General features: G+C 40.2%; 1 protein-coding gene across 10 annotated transcripts in view; it reads left to right on the top strand.

Annotated features, from left to right (window-relative positions):
• Nucleotides 1-26198, top strand: part of FAR1 (fatty acyl-CoA reductase 1) — a 63723-nt gene extending 37525 nt beyond the window's left edge. For 3 of the 10 annotated variants that reach the window (XM_084853622.1, XM_084853665.1, XM_084853656.1), the window contains 8 exons: nt 41-218; nt 766-810; nt 899-1017; nt 4379-4446; nt 12897-13068; nt 18896-19025; nt 20278-20405; nt 22344-25063. In XM_084853622.1, the coding sequence (XP_084709748.1) occupies nt 41-218; nt 766-810; nt 899-1017; nt 4379-4446; nt 12897-13068; nt 18896-19025; nt 20278-20405; nt 22344-22506 (1003 nt within the window). In that variant the 3' untranslated portion in view covers nt 22507-25063. Of the gene's footprint in view, nt 1-40; nt 219-765; nt 811-898; nt 1027-4378; nt 4447-12422; nt 12595-12896; nt 13069-18895; nt 19026-20277; nt 20406-22343 lie in introns of all 10 variants that reach the window. The other 7 variants (XM_084853612.1, XM_084853592.1, XM_084853631.1 and 4 more) reach the window with 4 other exon arrangements.
• The last annotated feature ends 482 nt before the right edge of the window (nt 26199-26680 follow it).

Genomic DNA, 26680 nt, shown 5'->3' with positions numbered 1-26680 from the left:
TGGCAGAATATAAATGGATAAATATGTTTTATTTCTTTAGGTGGATGGATGATGGCCTAGTGAATGATATTACACCAAAACTATTAGGAGACAGACCTAATACTTACACATATACAAAAGCCCTAGCAGAATACATCGTGCAACAGGAAGGTGCAAAACTAAATGTAGCCATTATAAGGCCATCAATTGTGGGTGCCAGCTGGAAGGAGCCTTTCCCTGTAAGTCAATTTTTATTACCTCTTCTTTTATTGACTAGAAAATACTGATATATAATAAGTAATGTTGAGTCTCCAGCTGCCTATATTGCTATGAAACAGGTCAGAGCTATGTGAAAAGCAGAGTATGGCATGATTGGATCAATCTCCATCCCATGCTGGGGCCCAATCCAACTCCCCCGCCCGAGGGTTGAACATCCTCAGCAGGCTCCGCCCCCTGACCTCCCCGACCCCTTCCCTTGTGGGGAGAGGAATACCACTGTTATCTCCAATCAGAGATAAATTGGGGATTCTCCGCACCACCTGGCTGGGGCTTGCAGGAGCTGGCTCATGCAAATTCCAGCTGAGCCCCTTCCTGTGCCGCTCATGGCCTGATCGGGACACAAGTGTGGTGAGAAGGAGCCACTCGGCTCAGCCAGCACCTCCAGAAGACAGCTTCTGCAAGTGGTGACCGAGTTACTTTCCATGCAGAGAGGCATGGAGCTCCAGCTTTCATACCAATTAAAGCACTAAATATGTTAACACTTCCTTATGCTTTGTTTCCCAACAGGGATGGATTGATAACTTTAACGGACCTAGTGGCCTTTTTATTGCTGTAAGTAACAGTAAAAATATAAATGTTTTTCTCTGAAAACCAAAAGTAACTTGAAATGGCTTTCTTATTGTGTACCTTCTGTTTTAAGGCAGGAAAAGGAATTCTTCGAACGATGCGAGCCTCCAACAATGCAGTTGCAGATCTTATTCCAGTAGATGTAGTCATCAACACAACAATAGCTGCTGCTTGGTATTCGGGAGTTAATAGGTATAACAGGTGACAACTCAGTTTTTCAACAGACTAAGCAGTAGTCACATGATATCAAACTGTAGGCTTAAACTGCTAAACAATATGTTGATAGTGGTGTTTTTCCTCACAGCCATAAGGAACCTAAAATGTACTTTTACTGCCCTAGACTTTCATTATCATTTCAACTGTGCTCAGGTCCTTGGACAGGCAGTCACAGCATAACCCACTGTCCTGAGTCTGAAGTGTAAGACAGGACCCTGAGACATACAGCTGCCAAGGGGATTCAGGAAGAATATCAAAGGATGGTAGGCTGTGTGGTGTCTTCTAGAGAAGCCCCCGTATTGTTGCTGCAGCTTATGAGGTGTACAGAGAGATACCAGGAGTAGAAGCAACATGCCACTTCAGACCTGGGTGGTGTCCCTCCCCATGTGGCACACCCAGTTGGCCTCTACAGCAGCTTGGACATCTGAGCATGGGGGCTTCCCCACGGTAGCCACACTTGATTCTTTTCAGTTTAGACCAAGTTTGGGTACAGAGAAATTCCTGTTTGCATCCATAGATGAAGGAGAGAGGTGCTGTTAATTCTCGACCTCGTAGTAGTATTTTAGTGCCTAAAATACTAGATATTGCACAGGTTTAAATTGTAATATAGGCAATCCCTCCCCAAAGGTTCACAATATAGAAAAGGCAAGACATATGATAAGCATGGGGAGCAGAGGAAGAGAAAGAAAAACTAAAAACAGGCAGTGAGGCAGTTATATCCAAAGAAGCACAAGAAATATTTTTAGCAATTAATTTTTTGAAGGAAAAGGAACACTGTATATGCCTGGAGGCACAAACTAGGGTGCAGCCATAGATAATGATTGGCATGGGGGGGGAATTGAGGAAACATGGGGCTTTAACTAATAAGCTAGAACCTGAAGAGTGAAGTGATGAGGATTACAGAGAGTCAAGCAGAGATGAGTGACAAGATGTATAAAGGAGCATGAGCGAGGTTAAAATAAAAAGCTGAAAGTATGGGGGCAGGGGTATGGTAGCCAATGAAGGTAAGCAAAGAAGAGAGATACGGGAAGTAGAAAGGAGTGAATTGCACAACTAAATTGAAAGCAGCATTGAATAAGGGAAATGGGTGAACTAGGAAAGAATGAGAAATAATCAAAATAAGGATAGTTTCAAGTAGAGAAGGTCTGGTTTGAGAAATACTCCAGACATGAAAAATGTCAGATTTATCAAAAGATTGGATCTGAGGAACAAAGATTGAAGACTGAGAAACTGCATGCACACTTTATACAGTTCTGTCAATATCCTTCTGTGTCGCCTGGGGGTTAGGGATTGGAGGCTTTGCTTGATAGTGGTTCCATTCATACCTGTCTAGGCAATTGTAGAAGGAATACATTCAGTGATATTTTTGTTCCTTAATATGTGGGTTCCATCCTGTTACTAATTCTAATTATTTATGAGAAACTTGAGAGAAATCATCTGACAATATGCAGCAATGTGTTACCAAAATGGTTTTTCAGCAGAATGAGGAACGGTAGGGCTCCTCTGAATCTGTGCCTGGAAGCTGTCTAGGAAATTGAAGCTTAATCCAGATAAAACTGAGATACCATGATTAGCAGTTATGAAGGGGATCACATTTCCTAGTCTAGTTCAGATATACCATTTAAGGATCAGAAGCATGCCACTGTGTCATGTCTCCCCTTCCCTCTTGTCTTGGAAATGATGGAGTAGCAATCTGGCCTACCTACAGTGACTGCTGACTCCCCTTCCCTAAAGCCTGAGGTTTAGCTCATGTGGCTCCTCTTCAGAATCCTACCGGATACACCCTGGAAGCTCTGGACTTCTTCTTGCCCTCTCTGTTACTTTTCATGACCAGTGCTCTTGCTGTGCCTGCTCTGTCGTCATCTCTGTTGCCCCTTGCCTCTGCTGGCCTTGGTGCAATCTGTTGTCACCAGGATACCAAATTCTAATACTTAGCCTCTTGCTACCTGCCAGAGTTGTTGCAGGTCCTCGTCTCCCATTGCCTGTCTGTTGATCTTTGGGCTGCCCCTAGCCCCACATGTATCTCTGGTGTGAATTCCTCTTTCTGTGTTCAGTGTTGCACACGATTGTCAACCAGGATATGTTCCTAAATTCACTTTGAACACTCTGAGAACATTAAGACAAAGTGAGTTAAGGACTTTAACCTAGGCATAAAGCTAAAACCAGCGGGGTGGAGGTGGCAGACAGCACTGGTTGGGTGGCCTGTGGTAAACTAATTAAATTGTTACTACATTAAGTCTGAACCAGGCTGAAGGAACAGTTCCACAGACTGCGTATACATTTTCCTGTCTTGCTTTTGGATACTTGGGTAGTAACATTCAACTGAGAGGCATTTTTTCAGATGCTTCTGGTTTGCTGGCTGCACTACTTCCTGGAAGACATCTCAGATTATTGTAATCAATGCATGCTTTATGTAGGCAAGCCTTAAACTACCCAGAAGCTTTAGATAGTGCAGTATGCTGCTACCAAGCTCCTAGTTGGAGTTAGGCATGAAGACAGAACTACTCTAACCCTTGCTCAACTGCACTGACTGCTGTTTTGCTTCAGAACACACTCAAGGTGCTTTAAAGCTCTGCACAGCTTTGTCCTCGTATATTTTGGAGCACCACCACTGTATGAATCATCCCAGCTTCTAAGGTGACAGTCTGTTCTGGGTCCTGACTTTCTCGAACTTAAATTAGCAAGGTTTGGGTAATACTGGATCTAATACTGTTCTAAATGAAGCTTGCCAGGCCCCATTCCTGGTAACTGAGAGGTACTCCAGTTGTGCTTTTTCTTGTATTGTTTCTTTAGAACAAGTGGAACATAGGAAGCTGCCTTATACTGAGTCACACCATTGGTCCGTCTAGCTCAGTACTGTTGATACTGACTGGCAGCAGCTCTCCAGGGTTTCAGACAGGAGTTTTTCCTGCCCTACCTGGAGTTGCAGGGGATCAAACCTGGAATCTTCTGCATACAATGCATGTGGCCCTCCCTATAGTGTAAGTGACTTGGACTTTCAGTTCTTGTCCAAAGAGAGCAGGGGTACATAATCCTCTGTGCTTTCCCTCTTGTCGCTCCTATGAAATGTCCAAAGCTGCTCTTAGATACCTAGTAGAGGTTTTTCTTTTCTGTCTCTCACTTGAATAATTTCCTAATCCACTTGAATCATTTTGTAAATATGGTGCTATAAAGTTGGTTTTAATGCTTGGCTGCTGCTTTTATATTACTGTTGCTGTGTTAAAATTATTGGACAATTTTCTGTTGTGTTAACTTGTCTTGGTTTTGATTATGTAAGCTGTGTCTTCTGTTTAGAAGAAAAATGATAGAAAAATTTAAACTAATTTTTGTTTTTCAGACCCAGAAATATTATGGTATACAACTGTACAACAGGTGGCACCAATCCTTTCCACTGGGGTGAAGTCGGTAGGCCTAATTTTGTTCTTCCTAATAAAATTATTACATTTCAAAGTTAGCTTATTTGTTACGTTTTAGAAAGCTGTCTTTCAAGTTTGATGCACTTCATAATTTAAAAAATGCTTTTAAAAAGTAGAGCTTGGATTCCTCTCAATTCTGCTATATCTCCCTGCTTTCCAGATACAAGCAACATTTAAAATAAATGTCCCTTTTGCTCTCTCCATAGATATTTGTTCCTATTCTAGACTCTTCCTTTAACTGTTACAGAACTAACTCATAGGGGAAAGGAGTGTTTTGCTAGATACTTTAAAATATACTTGTGCACTTGGATGGCACAGCAAACTTGAGAAAGAAAAGAGCAACTTTAGTATCACTGTTATGGCAATTTATCTTTACAAATCTTTTACAATTATGATTACCTTTTAAGATAGGTACATGAATTATGAGAAATAGAAGATAATACAAAATAGGCTTCCCTCAGTTCTGTGTATGCTATAATCCCACAGGAGTGCATAAAATGTGCAAAAGCTCTCATTTAAAAAAGAGAGACTGTAGTTCTTAAGGCTTTTTGCTGAAATCTCAGAAGACAGGATGCTGATTATTCAAAGATCACCAGTGGACTAAGGGTAGAGCCCTGCATAACTCCTTGCTCCTCACTATGACAGAGATCCAGAACAAATGATACAATATAGTGATACAATTGTAGTATAAATGCAAAAAAAGCAAGTTGTGCCTATTAAATAGATTTGCCTAACACACGTAGATCAGAGAATTCTACTTTTCTGTCAGAAATTAGATTGCATCAGTACAGAACTCTTTACTTTTTTTTTTTAGCACAGTGCATACAAGCCCTGGTTTTACTCAGCTTTAGGACTGCAATTGATGGCAATACACTGAATTAAGCTGTAGAGTTTCTAATTAGGGCAAAGTGCAGAACAAGGATTCTATGTAAGGGGCAGGGTGCTTAGTGTAGGGATGAATGAAACTGTCAATATTTGGTCCTGTCAGTTCTCCAACCTTAAGTCTGTTCAGTCCTGTTTCTCCAGGTGGGTGTGAGGAAGGCATCCCACAATGAGTTAGCTCCCCCTATCACCCAGGAAAAAGCAAGGATCCACGTGACTGAGTTTTAAACAATCTATCCATCTGAAGCTTCTCCTAGCCTGCTTTTGCCCAGGACAGAGTTAATTCGCATCTCCTCCTATCTCAAGCCTATACTTATCTCTATTTCTTAAATTTCTTAAACTTCTTACTTATTTGACTTTTTTCTCACAACCAGCTTTTATTTTTTCACCCTCCCTTACCCCCAAAAGGGGGGGGGGAATTTCTCTTCTGCTTCTTTCTCTGCTCTCTATGACCCCTATGGCAAAGAAAACCATTTCAAAGCCTGAAAAGAAAAAAAAAAAACAGTTGTCATGGCAGACAAAAGGACAATCAAGGAGATCACCAGTTTGTGGCTCCTCTGGCTGCCTACTTACAGTCCTGGGAGATCAAATAAGAGTTCACTAGCCCAGGGGCTATGGCCCCTCACTGAGTCCCTTCTGGCCACAAAAGAAGTGGCCGAGGCTGAGTGGGCCAGGGGCCCCTCACGCCATCCTGTCCAGTCAGAACAGGAGGAGGAAGCAGTGGAGCAGGAAAGGCTAGACGTTCCAAGAAGATCAAGGGTGAGATCGAATCCATTTCCCCTCCACGTGGATGATTCCCACCAAACAAAGCAGGCGGACATTTTAAGTTGAAGTTTCAATTCCAACTTGCAAAGGGAAGCCCCTCCTCCCTCCATGTCCTCCATTGCTTAGAAGGGGAACAATGAGACACCCCCCCTCAATTAGATAAATCGGTCTTATCCGGCGATCGGACCATTTATTAGATAAACAAACCTTGATCAAGCCATTCTGCAAAACACATCAGAACTTCATGCACTTCCAAGTCTTCCCACTCGCCTCCTCTGCACTTCGAAAACAAAAATAAAAATAGACTTCAAAATTAAAATGGCCTAGTCCTACCCTTAGTCTGCACTCATCAGCGGGCTCTGGGGATGACTCTCCAGACCCATGCTCCACAGCCACAGGTCGCACTAATAGACCCAAGGCCACCTTGGCTGAATCTCCTCCATAATTTTGCTTCAGGAGCCCATTTCAGAAGAGGATGAGGGTGGATGGTCAAACATAGAGGTTGCAGAGTATTCCTCATCCAATTAAGTTTTTTTTTTTTTTAACAAAGAGGACTTTTTACCTCTTTTGTCCAAAGCAGTTGCTACATTGTAATCCAAGCATCACATCATATACAGCTTCTACTTCAGATAGGCGATAGAACCAGTACATCTCATGAAAAATACAAAGGTATTTGTTCCATCTTTCTGGTCACCAAAAAGGGCAAAGGCTGGAGACCTATGCTGGACCTCAAACACTTGAACAAGTTTGTCAGAAACCGACAATTCTGTATGAAGACACTCCAAACCACCAAGGAAGCTCTTCACAAAAAGGAATATTTGACTTCAATAGACCTCACAGAGGCATATCTGCATGTTCCTATCTCGGCGCTTCGCAGAAAATTCCTATGCTTCACCTATCAGAATTGTCATTACCAGTACAAAGCAATGCCATTTGGTGTATCCTTGACCCCCTGTGTCTTCACCAGGATCATGATATCACTAATAGCTCACCTCTAGCTAAAAGGCATGTATATTTACTCATATTTGGACGACATCTGGTCTATTTCTAGTCACAAAGCCTCACAGGATCTGCAGACAGCTGTTGAATGCCTGGAACAACACCGCTTCATTATAAACAGAGAGAACAGCCACCTAATGCCCACCGAGCTCCTCCCTCATCTAGGAGCACTTATCAACACCTCCAAGGGCTTCTTTCTTATTGATTGATTGATTGATTGATTGCATTTATATCCCGCCTTTTTTCCTTTTGCAAGGAACTGAAGGCAGCTTACATTATCCTCCACCTCTCTGTTTTATCCTCACAACAACAACCCTGTGAGGTAAGTTGGGCTGAGAGTCTGTAACTGGCCCAGAGTCACCCAGTGAGCTTCCATGGCCAAGTGGACAGAATAGTCCCTGGAGAGAATAGTCAAGCTACAGGACCGCTTGAGGGCCATTCATCGTCAAAAAATAACCAACAAACACAGCACATCTTCTGGGTTTGATTATCTTGTGTCTTGGCATTCTGCCGTGGGCCAGACTGCACTCTCGCCTCCTTCAATGGTTTCTACTGCCTTTCCAGGCTCAAATTGCAAAGAGGGATCACCTCCCTGTTACAGACTCCCTCAGATGGTGGCAGCACCTCCAAAATCTACAGGCGGACAGCCCGTTCCATGATTCAGACAGGATCACACAGATGACAGATGACAGCCTTGAAGAATGGGGAGCCCCCTACAACTCCCTCATGGCCCAAGGGAAATGGAACGCAGAGGAAAAACGCCACAGCATCAACTGGTTGGAGCTCAGGGCAGTCCACCTGGGTCTGAAATCCTTCTCATGCCAGCTGCTACATTTTCACATCCTAGTCAGAACGGACAACACAATGGCACAAGCCCACATAATGTGTCAAGAGGGTACCAGATCCCGCTCTCTCCACTGGAGGCCCAGAGCATGCTGTTATGGCTTGAGCAGAACTTAGCCTCCATATGAGCCCAACACATCAAAGGGATTCAGTCCACTGTATGGTTCAATCTAAGTTGGCAACAAATAGAACCAGGGGAATGGAGCCTACATCCAGCAGGAAATCATACACCAATTCGGACCACTCATGCTGGACCTGTTTGCATTCAGACACAACCAGAAGCTGCCAAGATTTCTCTCCAGATTACAGTCTTACGGAGCCAAAGGAACTGATGTGCTGTACATCAACTGTCCAAAAGAAAGGCTTTACACATTTGCTCCAAATCCCCCTGTTAGCCAGAGTTCTACAGAAAATCAGAAAGGAGCAGGTGACTGTAGTTCTAATAGCCCCCTTCTGGCTGCGACAACCCTGGTTCTCCGTGGTCCTAATCCTAGCAGTGCAAGGACCATAGTTCGTGCCCCAGAAGTCAGACCTCTTGCCTCAGGGACCAGTACTTCACCCAACCCCAAATTGGTGCAAACTAGCCGCCTGGCTGCTGGAAGGTCTATCTACTTAACCCTGGACTATTCTGAGGATGTCATATGCACCCTGCTGGCATCCTGCAAGAACTCCACCACTAGAATGTACGAAACATCCTGGAAGGCCTTCTGCAGATGGAGTGAAAGGGGAAAACAATCCATGGGTGGCAGGCAGCAAGGAACTCCTAGCCTTTCTCCAGGAAGGCCTCCGGATAGGTTTGAAACTGGGCACCCTGCACAGACAAACATCAGCCCTGTCATCGGTCCTTTCTAAGCCAGGTAGACAACCGCTGAGTTCACTCCCTCACATCAAAACATTCCTCCGCAGAGCAGTGCTCAAGAGTCCTCCCACAGGCCATAGGATTCTTCCTGAAGCCTACTACTTTCTGCATTGACTAAACCTCCCTTTGAGCCAATTAGATCTATCCCACTACAAATTCTGTCACAAAATGTTATTTGCCTTGTTGCCATCATGTCTGTTTGCAGAATCTTGGAGTTGTCCGCCATCTCAATCAGAAACAGCCTCATCACCTTCCTTATGGATTTTGTAACCCTTCGAACGGACCCAACCTTTGTCCTTAAGGTCAACACGTTGTTCCATAGGTCACAGGAGCTTATTCTGCCCTCTTTCTGCCATAACCTTTCTCATCCACAGGAGAAGACCTGGCACAAGCTGATTGTCCGCAGAGTCATTAAAGTTTACCTAAGGAGGATAGAGTCCTTTTGAAAATCTGACTCACTGTTTGTTTCACCCTATTGCTATGGGCAAGAAGGTTACCAAATCTACTTCAGCTAGGTGGCTAAAAGCATGTCTTTTTTCAGCCTGTGAGGCATCACACCTCCCCAAGCCATTAGGAGTTATAGCTCTCTCCACTAGGGCAGCAGCCACATCAGCCACCTTAAGTACTAATACTCCCCTGGCAGAAATCTGCAAGGCAGCTAACTGGACAAGTCCTAATTCCTTCATAAGGCATTACAGAATAGACACATACACCTCAGCAGACTTCTCCTTTGGCAGGAGAGTCCTCCAGCAGGTAGTAGCAGTACTTTAGACTCGGCCTCATATTTTTCTCACCCAAATAAGGGTTTTAGCTTTAGCATGTCCCATTGTTGGCTCATATTCAGTTGTAGATCATAAGCTACAATTTATTAATGACTTGGATGAGGAGGTGCAGGGAATGCTGATCAGATTTGCAGATGACACAAAATTGGGTGGGATAGCTAATACCCTGGAAGACAGAAGCAAAACTCAAAGTAATCTTGATAGGCTGGAGTGCTGGGCAGAAAACAACAGAATGACATTTAATAGGGATAAATGCCAAGATCTGCACTTAGGAAAAAGAAACCAAATGCACAGTTAAAAGATGGGGGATACGTGGCTCAACAACACTACAAGCGAGAAGGATCTTGGAATTGTTGTTGATCACAAGCTGAACATGAGCCAACAATGTGATGTGGCTGCAAAAAAGGCAAATGCTACTTTGGGCTGCATTAATAGAAGTATAGCTTCCAAATCCTGGGAAGTACTAGTTCCCCTCTACTCAGCACTGGTTAGGCCTCATCTGGAGTACTGTGTCCAGTTCTGGGCACCACAGCAGAATGCAGACAAGCTGGAGAGGGTCCAGAGGAGGGCAACAAAGATGACCAGGGGACTGGAAACAAAGCCCTATGAAGAGAGACTGAAAGAACTGGGCATGTTTGTCCTTGAGAAGACTGAGGGGAGATATGATTGCGCTCTTCAAGTACTTGAAAGGTGGTCACAGAGACGAAGGCCAGGGTCTCTTCTCGATCATCCCAGAGTGCAGGACATGGAATAATGGGCTCAAGTTACAGGAAGCCAGATTCTAGCTGAACATCAGGAGAAACTTCCTGACTGTTAGAGCAATACGACAATGGAACCAATTACCTAGGGAGGTAGTGGGCTCTCCCACTCTGGAGGCATTCAAGATGAAGCTGGACAGCCATCTGTCAGGGATGCTCTGACTTAGATTCCTGCATTGAGCAGGGGGTTGGACTTGATGGTCTTATAGGCCCCTTCCAACCCTACTAGTCTATGATTTTATGATTCATTGTGGGATGCCTTCCTCACACCAACCTGGAGAATGGAACATTGGTACTTACCGAGAAGGTTCCTTCTGGGTTGATGCGCGGAAGGCATCCCGACCACACCCTGCAACACCATGGAGTCAATTTGCATAGGTAATCAGGCCACTTGTCTCTGCGCTTGGCTGGCCAAACCTCCTAAGGATCCTCAAAGTTTGTTTTTGAGATTGTTAGTAAATACCTAGAAACCAATCTGCTCCTCCCTATGATACAAAGAGGTGTTCTCTTTCTCAATTTCTGAGCTTTAGCCATGGATGGAACTGGCTAGGAGGAGCGTCAGACCAATAGAGTAGTTAAGATTCAGTCACATGGGTCTCTGCTTTTTCCTGGGAGATAGGGAGAGCTAACCCATTGTGGGATGCCTTCTGCACATCAACCCAGAAGGAACCTTTTCTGTAAGTACCAACGTTCCATTCTGCATCAGTTTGCAATTTTTTTTAAGTCCGCACAAAAATTCATTTTTGTGTGTTTTCCTAATATAGGCATTTTTGCCTAATGTGTGTATTTTTGTAAGCAATTACCCCTCATATAATGTAGTTTTTAATGTTATTTTCACTAATATACACACATATTACAGTTCAGTACACACTGTCCCCTCATAAACATTTTTTTTAAAATCTGAGAAGTGCTTTGCAAAATTTGAAGAAACATGAATACTGAAGGATAGCTGCATTTCAGTTCATATATTGGTTTGGGAAATATGAATTAGGTTCATGTTAAAATGCAAACAGAACAAACTTCCGTCCCCTTCCCAAGCTAAGAGTCACACTTTTGAGCCAAAATGATGTCTGCTGGCATCATTTACAGATGGGGAAAGCTGGGGGCGGGCCGGGGAGACTGGCTTTATGTAAACTACATCTGATTAAGAGCACATGAGCTAATGGGATTTACAGAGATTTGAGTCATCATTTGATATCCAACTCTCCCCCACCTATATTTGGGATTAGGAGTTTCTAAGCCTGTTAAATAGTAACTAGTCATACCTTTTTCCAAGTGTTTTATTGTCCTATAAATTAAACTCAATTACAACTTGTTTACCCCTCTCCCCACTTTTTCTCTCCTGTAAGATCAAATTTCTGGAAGCACAAAGCAGATTATTCAAAACATTTTTCTTAAGTTTTATGACTGTAAAATATGTTACAATGTGTATGTTATATTGTCCCTAAGCATGGATATATGTGTCAAACAGTTCTGTGTTGGGGGGGTGGAGGGAGAGTTGTGCATGTAAATCTTAATGTTTTTCTGGAAGATATCCTTTTATGGTAAATTTAATTTATTTTTGCTGACTTTGGGGAGCTAGGGTTAAGGTGGTAGAAAGCTAGCAGTCCAGATCTTCAGATCAAAAATCTAAAATGCATGCTAATGAACAAACTCACTAATTTTAACTTGCATGAGTGTGATATCTGAGCTAATTTAAAATGTTGGATTAAAATCTGTAATGCAGTGTAGTAGATATTATTTGATACGTAAGTTATAGCAGGTGTCAGCCTATGGAGCTCTATTTTCAATAATTTACACATGCTGTTACTAATTAAGTAGGAAGGAGAAATGGGAAAAGAAGCTACAGTAAGTGGAACGCTTACAGGTACAAAGTATGTCCAATAAGAGAGACTTCATAAGCTGACAGTCAAATAATTTGACTGAATAAATGTTTAACATTGCTAGGTAAGGAAGGATGTGTAGGAAAAATTAGCTTTAATTCAGTGAGAGTAGTACTGTATATTGTGATGTCCGTGGAAGTCCATTGCATTTACATGGTTATTATCAAAGCTGTTACACAACTTTTCTTTCTTAGAATACCATGTAATATCCACTTTCAAGAGGAATCCTCTCGAACAGGCCTTCAGACGGCCCAATGTAAATCTAACCTCCAATCACCTTTTATATCACTACTGGATTGCTGTAAGCCATAAGGCCCCAGCATTCCTGTATGATACCTACCTCAGGATTACAGGAAGAAGCCCAAGGTAATGGTGACTAGCTCTGTCTTGTGTCCCTCTGGCTTTTTACAAACTCATGTTTACACAATTAACACATTAACTACGTTTTTCTTTCTTGTAATTGTGGTTGAATGAACTGTTAGATCCAAGAAGATGTCTGAGTTCAAGTCTTCTGTTTCTGGCAACAGTGAAAATGGTGTAGTATGGATATTTCACTAAGTAGCTAAACCATCTAGATGTCTAAGGCTAATTGAATTTGCTACCTAACTGTGGATTCATTCTTTGAACAAGAGCTACTCAAACCATTTTGACCCTTATTTTTCCTACAGAGTGTTACATAAATTTGATATTCAAGAGGAATCCTTTAGAACAAGCAATAAGGCGGCCCAATATTAAACTCCAGTCCAACCCTCTTATACATCATTATTGGACTACAGTCGGTCACATACTTCCTGCGTTGTTATACGATGTTGTTCTCAGGTTGACAGGTCAGAAACCGTGGTAAGAAAGAAAGGGCTAATTTTTTTGCTAGAAAGGTGATGGAAGCTTGTTGGCGGTGTAGATCAATGGCATGAGCTTTACCTTAGATTTACTAATAGAAGAATCAACAATAATAGTAAAAGAGCTGGATGTTTCTTGGACCTTAGTGCTTGCTCAAAGTTCACATTGTTATAACAAATCTAGCAATCCTGGCCAGTTACTAAACTCTTCGAATCATCCTACTCTAGCGCTGTTATTGCAATTATAAGCTGAAATGAATGAGAAGGGGAAGGGAATAGAAGAGATATAAAAATCATAGTACACTTGTGTGTGTTTTATGTATGATGCAGGTCATTTAAAACCCACTGTATATCACCATCATTTGGCTTATAATTCTTCTGGCTATTTTTTAATTGGGTAAGAGGTCTACTTTAGCTGGTCAAAATTTTGTAATTTTACTTTTCCTGTTTAATTTTTTTTAAAAAATAGCACAATTTTCAGGCTTTCTTTTGCAGAATAGATGTTCAAACTGCACAACTACCACCAAGATCTGATGGGACAGAAGAAGAGTCAAGTTGTGTTCTTTCCATAGTTAAAATAATATTTGGGGAGGTGGAGAAGGAAGCCGTACTTCTTGTTTTTTAAACAATGGCATATTTTAGTATACCTTTAACTTTAGAAATTCCTGTAAGAAACTTGCCAATTTCTTTTACAGCATCATCATATCTTACTATGGGAAGTTAGTTCATTCAGCATGCACAGAAATTACTTTTGTGTCATGCTTGATTTAGGCAGGTGCTTTGATTTTTTATCACAGTACAGACTAGAAGCAAGGGCAAGTATTTATTCCTTCATCTTTCATGGAGTTGAATGATTCCATACCATCCTCCCAGTTGCTCATACAAATTTCTCATGGTTATGCCCCTCAAAGCAACCTTGCTATATTCCTGCTCTGTTCCAGGAATTTGCATTATTAATTTTTGCACTTTAAAATTCTTATCAGTTACATAAATTTCTTGTGTAATTCTGTGCTCCTGAACAATATTCTTATATATGTACAAGACTTAATAGCATCTGACATTTATTTCACATTATCTGTCTCACATCTTTTAACTGGTTTTTGTAACTGCAAGTCTATATAACCTATTATCATAGGTTCCCACTAAATGCCAATCAAATTTCCAACCCTAACTTCTGCTAGTGTATGCCTGCTGTTTACCATTGCAACTAGAACTAGAGTCAGACTTGCTAGACAGGAAGCACTCCTGGTGAAACCAAAAGAATGTGATTAGCCAGCAGGTGGACCAGGCAAGTGTGTCCAGTAAGCAGCTGAAGCTGTAAGTAGTGGTTGAGGGGAGGGATGTCTAAAAGGTACGTTCGTCCTTATTGGTATATAACCACACTTTTTATAGTTTGTATTTGCCCATGTCAAATCATCATCATTTCTTTTAATACTGACCTGACTGGAAAGTAAAATAAGGTTGTGGCTTCTGCATATGCAGGAGACTCCCTAGATATGCAGGAGAATACAACTGTATCAATTAAAAGATTTTTAAAGATCCCCAAAGGCCAAGGACCTATGCTTAGTGACTTCCGGGAGCTACAGAACATTGAAGATGTTGATTGAAGTGGGAGAGGGATTGACCTGCTAGAGTTCCTTATAACTTACAGTATCCTGGAGGTGGTGAGGGTCAGGTAGATATAAGTTGTACATCCTGTGCTTTCTGGGGAGGTTTCACTAAGGAAAAAGGATACCTCTACAGATATTCCTTTCCCTCCAATGTAGCAATAAAAAGTGGATTGGCAGTGGAAGTCCCAACAAAGATTGAGCATGCCCAACAGTTTCCTGGACTGATGGGAAGTCTGAGGCAGTTGAGTGTTGACTGAAAAAGAAAATGGGAGTGGGGAGGAAATTGCCCTGCTCAGGACCCTAAACAAAGGGAAAGCTGCACCAAAATGGCAACAAAAATGGAAGACCTCTTAGGTGTTGAAATGCCTGACACATTTTGAGCATATGCACTTCTCCAAACGCAGTAATGTGGGATGTGGCCAGTTACAAAACACCCATTTCCCAGAAGAAAAAAACAGACTAAAAGAAGAGTAACTTGCCCAGCAACCAAAATACAACGTAGAAGTGGGGTCTGAGCTCCAAAAACCCCAAACTCACTCTTTTGAACCCACAGTTTTCAGCTCCAACACCCATTTCACAGAAGACAAACTGATGAGACTCAGAGATACATAACTTTGCAAAGAAACCGAGTACAAGGTGGAGGTGGAGATCTGAGCCACAAGTGCCAAATTATATATTTGTCCCCACAAAGTAAAAGAAAATATTCATTTCATTGAAGGCAAACTGGTGATGCTGCGAGAAGCACAGACACCCACTCATACTCAAGTGGGGTCCAGATGCGTTCTTGGAAATAAAAATAAAGCTAGAGGCCAGCAATTTGCTTTGTAACATGACAGCTTCTCACTTAATTTTTTGTAATTAAAAATGTAAAACAATAAAATAAAAATGAGATGGGGTGGGGATCCTAGCAAACACCACACTGGAGACCCCACCTCTAGTGATGGGAAAGCAGTGGTCATGGTTGTTTTGGGGTTGCTGGAGTACCATGATGGGGATTGCTGTTCTGGTGCTGCTAACATGGTGGGGCACCTGCAGGCTCTGTGGGCTGCACCAAGAGCAGTGGAGGGCCACATATGGCCCTTGGGACACTGGTTGTGCACCTCTTGTCGGCAGACTGTATTAATCTAAATTGAGGCCATTTTCAGTCCTTCGTTTTAATCAGCTTTTTCCTTGGGGAATTAAATAGTTTCAAATCATGTTTCCCATCTTGAAATTCATATATTTCCAAAACATACTTGCATATTAGCTAGTTTTGATAGCATTTAAAACATAATGTCTGAAATTAAATAGAGCCTTTATGTAACCTAGGAGCATAATCAAAAACCTTGTGTTATACATCCTACGTGCACTGCAGAATTATATCTGCTTAGAGATCAGATGGATTTGACTGTACGCATGCATGTATACCAAGCACGGTCATTGATTTGAAGGCCAAGGCTGCATTGCCGTGCACACTTAAGTCCCATTGAACAAAGTGTGACCACTTCTTAGTAAAGATGCATAGGATCTGTCTATAAGTGTCCAGAGTTTTCCATAACCTCAGTTGGTAGTTCTTCAGTAGCAAAGAAGGTGTTTTTTCCCATGAGGTGGAAAATAAATGTCCTTGCTCTTCAGTTAGTACAGTCAGAAGTGTTCATTGTTTGAAAACTTAACACATTGCAGAACTCCGATTGTTAGAGGGAATGAAATAGGAGTACTAGATTACCCATAAAGGCTCTGTGGATGATCCTGGTGATAGACAGGATCGTATCTGTTGGATCATAGAACCCATGATGAATAGCTGCTAGTCCTTCAGTTCAGTATGAAGGCTATGATGATGATTTACAATATCATTTATAATACCTAACTTCAGAAGCTAACTTCTTCCCCATTTTTCCTTGGTGACTTAAACCTGATTTAAATTAACCCAGGCTGGCAATGATGCTATTAAGTAAAACATCGTAATGCAGTTCAGACTTCTTTACTGTAGGTGTGGTGAAATTTCTGCCACCTAGTTAGGTTACAATCCATTCGTATGGATACTAAAGAAAATCTGCAGCAATCGTTCAGTGCAGTTATTTGAGGTAAACTAATTGTTCAGAGAAAATATTTCAAGTCTTGGAAGTAGTCTGTCTCTACTCACCTATTATGTGGTAAGGATAAACCATTCTTTACCTCTGATTTTTCTTACAACTAAATAGAGGTCAATTCTTGCTTTCTTGGTGCACCCTGCCAATCTGTTTTCACCCCTGTACCTGAAGCAGTTCATTTTACTCTGCTGCAGGGCTGGCCCTGAACCAAATATCTGAAAATGTATTCAAATAACTTACTCGTCTTTGAGGTATGCATAGCTGTCTCGACACAGGGACTTGTACAGATGAGACCACAGGAACAAGGGTAGCATAGCAGCTCTGATTGGGTTGAGTTGCTGTGGCAGTACAATAACTCAGGGTGTGATATTCCATTGGTACTGCAGCTGTGCCTCTTCACCCCTCACTAATACAGTGGAATCTGTGAGACGAGTTTAGGACAACTGCCAAAGCTGAGGACTGCTGAACTCAGTAGCACTAATTTCATAGCAGAAATACTTGTAATCCGGAAGTGCTAGTTTTCACTTTGTATGTTCTTCTGAAGGTATAGCTTGGAAGCTTAAACCAAGAATTGTTCATTTGGAAAGGGTGTAAGACAGTAACTCTTATTAAACACACTTTCTATAAACTCAACTGTGTTTAAATTCAATGAATTTTTTATTGCTAAAAACTCTTGTTCATATTCATTATTTTCTTTTTCTGTTCTCCTGAATGTTTTTACTTATGAAAGTTTGGAAAGAAGAGTTCTGTTAAGCTCTTCATAATATGAGTGAGATATGCATTTTCCCTTGATCTAGCTCAGATGCTGTTCAGGTACTTAAAAGAATTGTATCAAAAATCCTCTTTAAGAAAAAGTGTTGTATAGTTTGCTTAGCTTGTATTGTCTTCCTAGTGGCTAGTTATTTGTATTCGGGTGTGTCTCTTCCTTTTTAATAGCCCTCTGCCAAATGTACTTTCTTTCCAAAAAGATGTTTCATATTGATCTGACTTTGTTTTATCTTCCCCACTCCACCTTTTCATCTTCCCTGCTCTTTATCATCGGTGCCTTCCATTACAAGGATCAGTCTGGAAATGAATGTATAGAATATCTATTTGCTCTGGGCTATAGGCAGCCAGTGCCAGTAGAATTCATTCCTATTTGACCAGTTGTACCAAGATAATGTGCAGCAGAACTCATTTTTGCCTACAAGATGAACATGTTTGTACACACACAACTTATTGCACTCAAATGCATATGTAGTGATATTATTTTAAAGCTGCTTTCCAAGTTGATCCTAGCAATAGAATGCACTATATTCAGACAAGTTACTGGTTGCCCCAGTTAGGCAATGAAAATGGGTAGAATATTTCTGCATATTAATAACTAAGCATCTGAACTGGGGCATCAGCAGTTAACCAGTGATTATCTTGGGATAGAGGAGATTACCTTGTAATAAAGGCTTTTCCATCACTTTCCTTTCCCGTCTCTAAAATAAAAAGGGAGAGGGGCATCTTCTATGGATTTTCCTCAGCGGAGTCTCTTGCATCTGAACTGTGTGTGAATGATAGTGTTGGGCACTCTATTTTATAGAGAATTGCCCTTTGATGAAGCTGTCCCCAGAAATGATATTCTAGGAGTGGGGAGTGGGGTGGACTGGGGTCATCTTTCTCTAAATCTTGTTCTTTTAAAGACTGGATCTCTGCTTTGATCAAGCCAGAATGTTATGGATGAATTACCTAATTCAGCTTTTCCTCTTGGCCATGCAGTAAGAACTACTAGATATGATTCCTCTTTTTCCTTCCTCACCCTTCTCATATCTCTTCGGATTAAATGTCTCTAAATACATATGTAAAATCTAGTGTTTATAATACTGTATAAGCATGTAGCTGTCTCCCCCCACCCCCATGGGTTGTATCCAATGTTAGTCTAACTTAAATCCCATTCATTTCAGTGGGTCAACTCTAAGTAGGACTAACAATGGATACAACCCAGTAGTTCTTAAAATGTTATGCAGAAGTATTCTAGTTACGTTAAATCTACTTGAATGCTTTAGTGTTATGGGAGAATTGGAGGGTTCTGTGTTGGTGCATCATATCTGGTGATCAGGGGAATTTAACCATGTGTAGTTTCTGTGTGTAATCTTTAATAACCTCTTCCCCTGGACTGTAGGATGATGAAAACAATAACACGTCTTCACAAGGTTATGATGTTACTAGAGTACTTCACCAGTAATTCTTGGGACTGGAATACAGACAATGTCAATATGCTTATGAACCAGCTTGGTCCTGAAGACAAAAAGGCAAGTAATGTCTTTGTTGCTGTACTTCTCAACAGTACAATATTTAAACAATTACAGTATAAAGAAATTCAAAAAAGGAACAGAATGTGAAGACATGGAAAAAGTGAGAAGTTGAAGCTGTAGTCTAGCTTGTCTGAAACTAACCTAAAACACATCACTAATATCTGCAACTACTCGAAGTAGGATTTAAGGCCCTTTATATATCTCTTTCTTGAATTGAAATCAGTAGGTACAATTAGATTTAATTCTATTGTAATTAGGTAAAGTTCTATGTGGCAGACTAACTTGCTCTATGCAAACATCTGATAATTTTTTAAAAATCAGACAGATTAAACTGTTAATGTCAAGGTGCTTTGCTATAGATCTAAATCCATTTAAATAATAGCTGGGCTGCAAGAGTCTGCTGATATGAAATTTTATGTGAGTACAGATTAAAATCATACATTAATTAACAAACTTTGAGTGAGTGTGTATGTTTAAGGAAAGGCTTGTCAAGGTGCTTAAAATGAGTTTTCACCAAGTTCTAGAGCTCTAAAGTAACTCTAAATTTCCCAAATTGTCTAGTCAAAGGCAATTTTCATACCAAAGTGTTGCATTGCAGTTTTGTTTTGTGTTTTAAAAAGTTGAGTGGATAAAACACCATTGATCTTTCTCTATTCCTTTTGCACAACCAGTGTCTTTTTTTCCCCCCTTTACTAGATGTCTTCCATACTTTTCCCACATTTGGTCTTGTTGGAAGTGGCATATTTTTTAAACATCATTCCCTGTCCCACTCCACACTAACCTTTGGTTATGTAGCAAGAAGAAGCTAGTCTTCAAAGACAGTTGACAGTCAAAGTTCCCATATGATCTAGGGTAAATGCTAGAAGTTGTTCTTTCAGACTGTCTCTGATGTGGATGTCTTCGATTCTGTGGACTCCAGTGGGAGTATGCGTTAACTTAAGCTACGTTGTAGGTGTAACGTTATCCTGGCACCTGGAATGTGCCTATTCTGGGCTTTGCGGAAAGGATTACTGTTAGGCTGACTACTTCTCATGCTCAATCCCCTCTTGCCAGTCTTCCTACAGGATGCCTATTTTCCTAATACTGAACTCTATTTGGGTTCAGACATTATGGATCAGTTGGGCAGATGAATTAATTCTTGTGTGTTATCCACAAAACATTCATCCATTATGGTCTTGGCTTAAGAGTTAAAACCTACATTTCATTTGTGATCTTTATCTTCATACAAAAGTGTTTGTTTTTATTGCAGGCATTTAATTTTGATGTCCGACAGTTACACTGGGCAGAATATATGGAAAATTATTGCATGGGAACAAAGAAATATGTACTGAATGAGGAAATGTCTGGTCTCCCAGCAGCTCGGAAACACTTGAACAAGTATAGTTCATATATTTATTCTGTAGACTAATACTTGCTTTGTTCACAATGGTCAAGCTAAGTATGTTGGTGTACATTTCTCCTGCCCATAAACAATGGATGGAAGCATTCTGGGAACAGACCTCTGTAAATCTTTTTTTTTTTAATACTTTTTATTTTATTTTTGTCTTTATAAATGAAATAAACAGTACCAACAACCTCATTGGTAGCTACAGTTTCCCAACAATACAGTATTCTTAAGCGGACACAGCAATAACCAAAAAGGAGGAAAAAATTATTTAAAAGGATTAAATTTAAACTCTAATACACACGGGCTTCAAATCCCATTCTACTTAAAAATTATACCTATAACATTGGCAATATTGCAATTCAATACAGCATGATTAATCATATCAGCAGGAGTTCTCGCACCCACCATCATTTTGCTCAAAAGCCTCTGCCTCCATGCACAACTGGCTCATTCTCCCCCTCCCAGCTCCTGACCCTGGGAGGAAGAACAAAGGATTTGTGCACAGCGACCCCTCTCTGTGCAAAACGGAGGCCAAGAGTGGAGTGGCGCTTCCCTCTCATCCTCCTCCTGTCCCGCTGCTGCCACCACAGTAACAGGGACAGGAGGAGGAGAAGGGGGTGGTGCTCCCTTCTCCTCCATCCATCCTGATTACCACAGCAGCAATACAGGAGGACGATGAGAGGGAAGCCCCTCTTGTAATCGTCCTGTCCTGCTGGTGCCACCGCAGTAGCAAGAATGGAAGGAGGATAGGGGAGCGCCACTCCCCTGTCCTCCTCCTGTCCTCCTACCATGGCAGCAGTGCAACAGTAAGGGCAGCAGGATGCATGAGAGGGGCTCCCCTCTCACTCCTGCCCTTGCTGTTGCACTGCCAGAAAGTCTGCCAGCTGGCCTGACTCGGCAGGGGTCAAGTCAAGCCAGCCGGTGGATGGTCGGGTCGGACTCTCCAACTGTCAAAGAGATTCCTCTTACATCCCTAAATTTGAGTGAGATTTACCAAGGCTCTAACATTTTCTAGTTGCCCTCTTCCCTGAATAGGCTTGCAGACTACAAATGAGAGCCAGAGCTCATGATTTCTTTGGTGTGGGTTTTGACCTTATCCAGCCTTGTTTCTCTCTTGTTCCATACTCTTGAAGGCTAAGTAAGCTGGGAGCTGGGGAGCCATTAATACAATTTGTATAACACTTTCAAATGTTGAAAGTGCATTACGTATTGTTTTAATCCTTAGAACGTCATTGCCTGTATCGGAGCCTTTTATATGCTTTTCCAAAACCTCACCCTTTAAGCTAGAAGCCAGCAAAAGATTTTCCTTTGGAAGTGGTTGCCATTTGAAGCATTTCTTATTCTTTGAAAGGATTAGATCTACTCCATATTAAAAAGTTGCATTGTACTCCCTTTGTACCGTAATTTGAAATACAAACATTTGTTTCTGTTACTCTCAGAAAGTATCATTCTGTGCACTCCTTGAAGTCTTACTAAATAAGAATTCAAGGGCACCTTCATATTAATACTTTTGGGATAAATGTTAAAACCACCTGCAAATTAGGTATGGATATCCCAACCTCCACCGCACACACACTTTTTCATGGTGGAAATACAGCATGTATGTTTGATCACATATATATTGCATACATATTGTAGGGGACATGTATGAAAAACATGAGAAGAAATCCCTACTCCTGAAAGATGCAACATATTGGCTTATTGCGTAATGCAGACTTCATACAAGTAGCTGGCGGTTAGGTCTCTCACCTTGTAACCAAATCCTTAATGAACTGTAAAACTGTAAAAAAAAAAAAAAAAAAAGCCCACATGGTTACATAGGAAGGCTATGGAGGAGTTTAAGTTTCATTTCCTCTTAGAGGTGTCATACAACATCAGCATATCTTTTTCACATTTTTCCCTTTTCTTTCCATTTGATTCTTTTCTAGGCTAAGGAACATACGTTATGGTTTCAATACAGTGCTTGTGATCCTCATCTGGCGTATTTTCATTGCAAGATCACAGATGGCAAGAAACATCTGGTATTTTGTCGTTAGCCTGTGTTACAAGTTCCTCTCTTACTTCAGAGCATCCAGCACGATGAGATATTGAAGCTGACAATTCTAGCATTAGGACATCTATGCATATGGTGGTCTAATGGCACAAAGCTGTATAATGTACCTACTCATCTTGTCTTTTGTAAAAACATGAAATATTAGATCTGGATTGTGAAATACAGTACATGTGATGCTTAATTGTGTATTTCTGTGAAGATTTTATGGCTGGTACTGGATCTATCTGTCATTGGGCAAATATGTAGGTTATATATCCAAACAGATTTAATATCTCTGTATGAGGAAAAACGTTAGGCCACTGACCAGTGTAACTGTGCAATTCTGGAATGCATTGAATTAAAATCTGCCTTAACATAGTAAACTTAATTTTTATTGCAAATAAGCGCATTTAGTTAAGGTGAACAAATTATTGGCTTAGATTATCTATTTATTTAAGACCTTTAAAATTGCAGTCGGTTTGTCTGGTTAATCTTATGAGAGATGTCTTGTAAATGGTTGTGAGTTGGGCATTCTGTTAGTCTTATTCTTCTCACCTCCTTTCCAGTGACTCTAAGTAAGGATATGATGAAGATTACTAAAAGAAATTAACCTTCATAATGGAAAACTTTTCTTGGTCTACTTTTGTAAGTGCACCTACCGATCCAGATTAGCCCACAGGAAATCGAACTAATTGGCCGCAATTAGATGTACATGCATAATCAGCATATTTACCTGAACACCCCCACCCCTCTCAAACAGCTTCTTAAAACTCCGCAGAATTGAAAAGTCAGGGCTCCTTTAAGGGGAAAATATAGCTGGAACACAGAATTTTTCTCCCCAAGGTTTTCTGAATCATGGCGTAGAAAAACTACTTGTATGGACAAGAAAAGAAGTGACCTCCCTTAGATACAGACAAGGGAAATACATATTTACAATTTACTATAATTTCCCCAGAATGGCAGAGGAAATCAGGTACTTTGAAAAGTATGATTCAGAGCATAAATCTGTTTAGGAAAGTTCATATGTTTCCTACCTTATCCACAGAAATATTAAATTGAATTCTCACACAATTTCTTTTAAAGCTGTCAACATATTTATGCTAAATAAAACTCAACATAGTTTTGGAAAATGGTGGAAATACAAAAAAGAAAATGAAAATTTTGAATCGCCACTACTTGGGTAAACATGTTTTTCTGCACGTTTAACTTGTTTTAGCAGGAAAAATGCATTTACAAGAGTTCTTACTAAAAGATTTGAATTATATATAATATTTAAAACTCAGTTGCATAAAATTCTGTACTGACATTAACGTTCCTTTTATTTGATATAATTCGCATCTGTAAAACTGGTAAACTGATTAACGTCTGCTGTACATGTTCTTATCAGTATGCCTAAAGAAATTGTGAATGAATCCTGAAGGAATCGGACTAGTGTTACGCACAACGCACATGTGTCCTGTACTTATAATTCCACAAAGCTTGATTTGCTGCTGTGGAAAATTTCCATGCAAGTGTGCATCTAATTTTGGAGAGAGAGTCCTTGTTAAAGTTTAAATGTCTCTCTCAAGTGCTTAAATACATGGTGTCTCTAAAAAAACCCTAAATTTGTATATAATCTTTCCATAGATTAAAAAAATGTTACATGGTCAAAGACCACACCAATAAGAAGCGTGTGAGACTGCTGTGACAATGGTGAAAATACAATAAATTTTGGCTTGTGTGATTTGAGGTTTTACAGTTGGCTACAATATTCCTACTATATCTGTTACAACTGCTCCCCTTTCCTCATTGGACATGAACGTTTACTTGGCATTTTAGATTATTGTGGGTTTATTTGGATTTTCACAAGATGCCTGGGACCCAACAAGCCACCATAGTGTGCATGCGTGTGTGGCTGAACATGGTGAGAGGCGACTAACTGTAAAATGCTTAGATGTATTCACTTTTCTCACTGTTCCTTGTTTTTGTAGAACAAATTACTGCTAACTCCTTAACCTGCAACTGAGAAAAAGATGCCACTGTCCACAATACTACTTAAAGAGATCTATGATTAACTGATGAAATTGTCTAACTTTCTACACTAGATTCTAATGTCCAGTTTGACTACCGTCTTGGATTCGTAGGATTTTAGTTTGATTTGAATGGGTTACCTAATTTTTCTTAAAGAAATAACATCATGCTATGTCACAAGAATATTCTCACATTCCACACAAATTTGGATGTTTAAGGCACTTTGTCATATCTGGATCCTACAGTGTTGCTGTTCATACTAATGTTGGAATTTCATTTTTCAGAGTTTTTAATTAAAAAAAGATCCATAATTTGGGGTATTAGAGCCATAATTTGGGGTATTAATTTGAATTGTTCATTGATTTTAAGAAACTGTCAAATTTGAAGTGAGAGAGTATTCAGAAGCAGATCACTCAGTAGGTGTGCCAGAATTTCAAATTTGGGACCATCGGAAGAACATTACCCTGCAGTAAAGTTTTCTGTTGTAGGAACAGATTCTGAAAACAAAATTTTAAATCATAACCTTTTATAAAATAGAAATATTGGGTGCCTTTGTTTGTAAACCAAAAATAAAAAAAAATCCTGAATATGATGTTTGTTGAATGTATCAAGTTGTTTAAGTTGTGTGGAAATGCTTTCTGAAAACATTGCATGCTTTGAAATAGACCTTAGCAGGAAAGCCTTTTCCTAAACAATTAGTGTTTGTGCTGTACGTTCCAGGTATAGCATAAACACTCATAAACTTTCCAAGATGAAGAATATATACAAATAGCACATCGCTTCCAATTCTTGAAGCTTGACAGGTTTTTTTACCCATCTTGAAATACTGAAGAAAGTGCTAATAAGCTTGTAAAAATCCTGATCCAATAGAAGAAATTAATCAGTCATGCTGCATTGTTGCCTTACTCCGTAACAGGGAAATTCTGTGTATGTTTACTCAAAGCAAGTCCCGTCGAGTTCAGTGGGTCCTACAGTGCATAAGTGTACATAGGATTGCAGCCCCAACTTGTTTGTTTATCACTATTCTCACATTCTGCAACTTTTAAAAGCTGAATGAAACACATTCCATCCAACAACTTAAGCACTTCTTTTGTGCATAATAGGTCTTAGTGTATGATATTTTGCATGAGTATTGTGACTAGTGCTCGCCATATAATTCCGGTACTACAGGGCTTGAAAAATATGAGATGCACTAACTTTCTCAAGATACTTTGAGATTAACGCTTAGTGTTAACACTGCTACAAAAATCCTACATCTTTACTTTTGAAGTGCAAGTAATTACTTGAGCAAGCCCTTGATTTTCATTCATTCAGGTTTTATTCATGTTGTATTTTCCCCATTGTCTAACTACCCTATCCATAGCATCTTCTGCTTTAAAAATGCTACAGTGATTTAGAACTATTAAATCATCTATAAATCTCTACTGAAAAGGGTGTATAAAGGCCCACATTTGACCACTCATATTGTGAGAGTGACAAAGTCGCTAAAAATGAAACAGGTAACTAATCTGCATTAAGTGATCTTGAGTATGTGCCTTGAAATGGGATATACTGTTGGTGAGAAGGGGGAAACCATTCTTTCCCTGCCTGTCAGTCAAACAATCCTGTCATTACTGAAGAATGAGATGTAACCAAAACATTTTTAAACCAATCTAAACAAAATTTGGCAGCCTTAAAGTTGAGTATTCCTCTGTGTGAGTAATTAAAACTACTAAATACTTAATTAAATTGAATACCATTTCATTAAAGTGTGTTGGCTTTCCACAATGCTCACATTTACTTTGAAGTAAGTACCATTCAACTCTATGGGACCACTTCCTGAGTAGACATGCTGGATTGTACTGCTGTTGTAATCATGTAGCAAAGTTTCTGAATTTTCAAAAATTAATTTATTTACTAAATTGGCATTGGCATAAATGCCAGTTTAGAATGATATAGTTAAGTTCCAATCCAAGATATTTCAACTGTAACTTTTGGTTGCAACTTTTTTTTTCTTTTTGAAGTGGTAGGTTTGCTTTTTCAGTTAATTGAAATATTTAAATCCTTTATTTATCTCTTGGTAGGAATGATTTCATACAATATTCTTTTGTGAGTAATGTTTGTGAATATCTTTATCTTTTTCTTCATACTTGCGATAGCCTGCTCTAAGATAGGGGCAAGCTATACGCTATTTAAGGGGGAATTTAATTGGACTACCATGGACAAACAGCCTGCAAACAAAAC

Source organism: Heloderma suspectum, chromosome 1 (assembly GCF_057233095.1).
Source record: "Heloderma suspectum isolate Gila_16-S chromosome 1, 16-S_ref, whole genome shotgun sequence".
NCBI classification, from domain to species: Eukaryota; Metazoa; Chordata; class Lepidosauria; order Squamata; family Helodermatidae; genus Heloderma; species Heloderma suspectum.
This window is presented reverse-complemented; position numbering and strand designations above follow the sequence as displayed.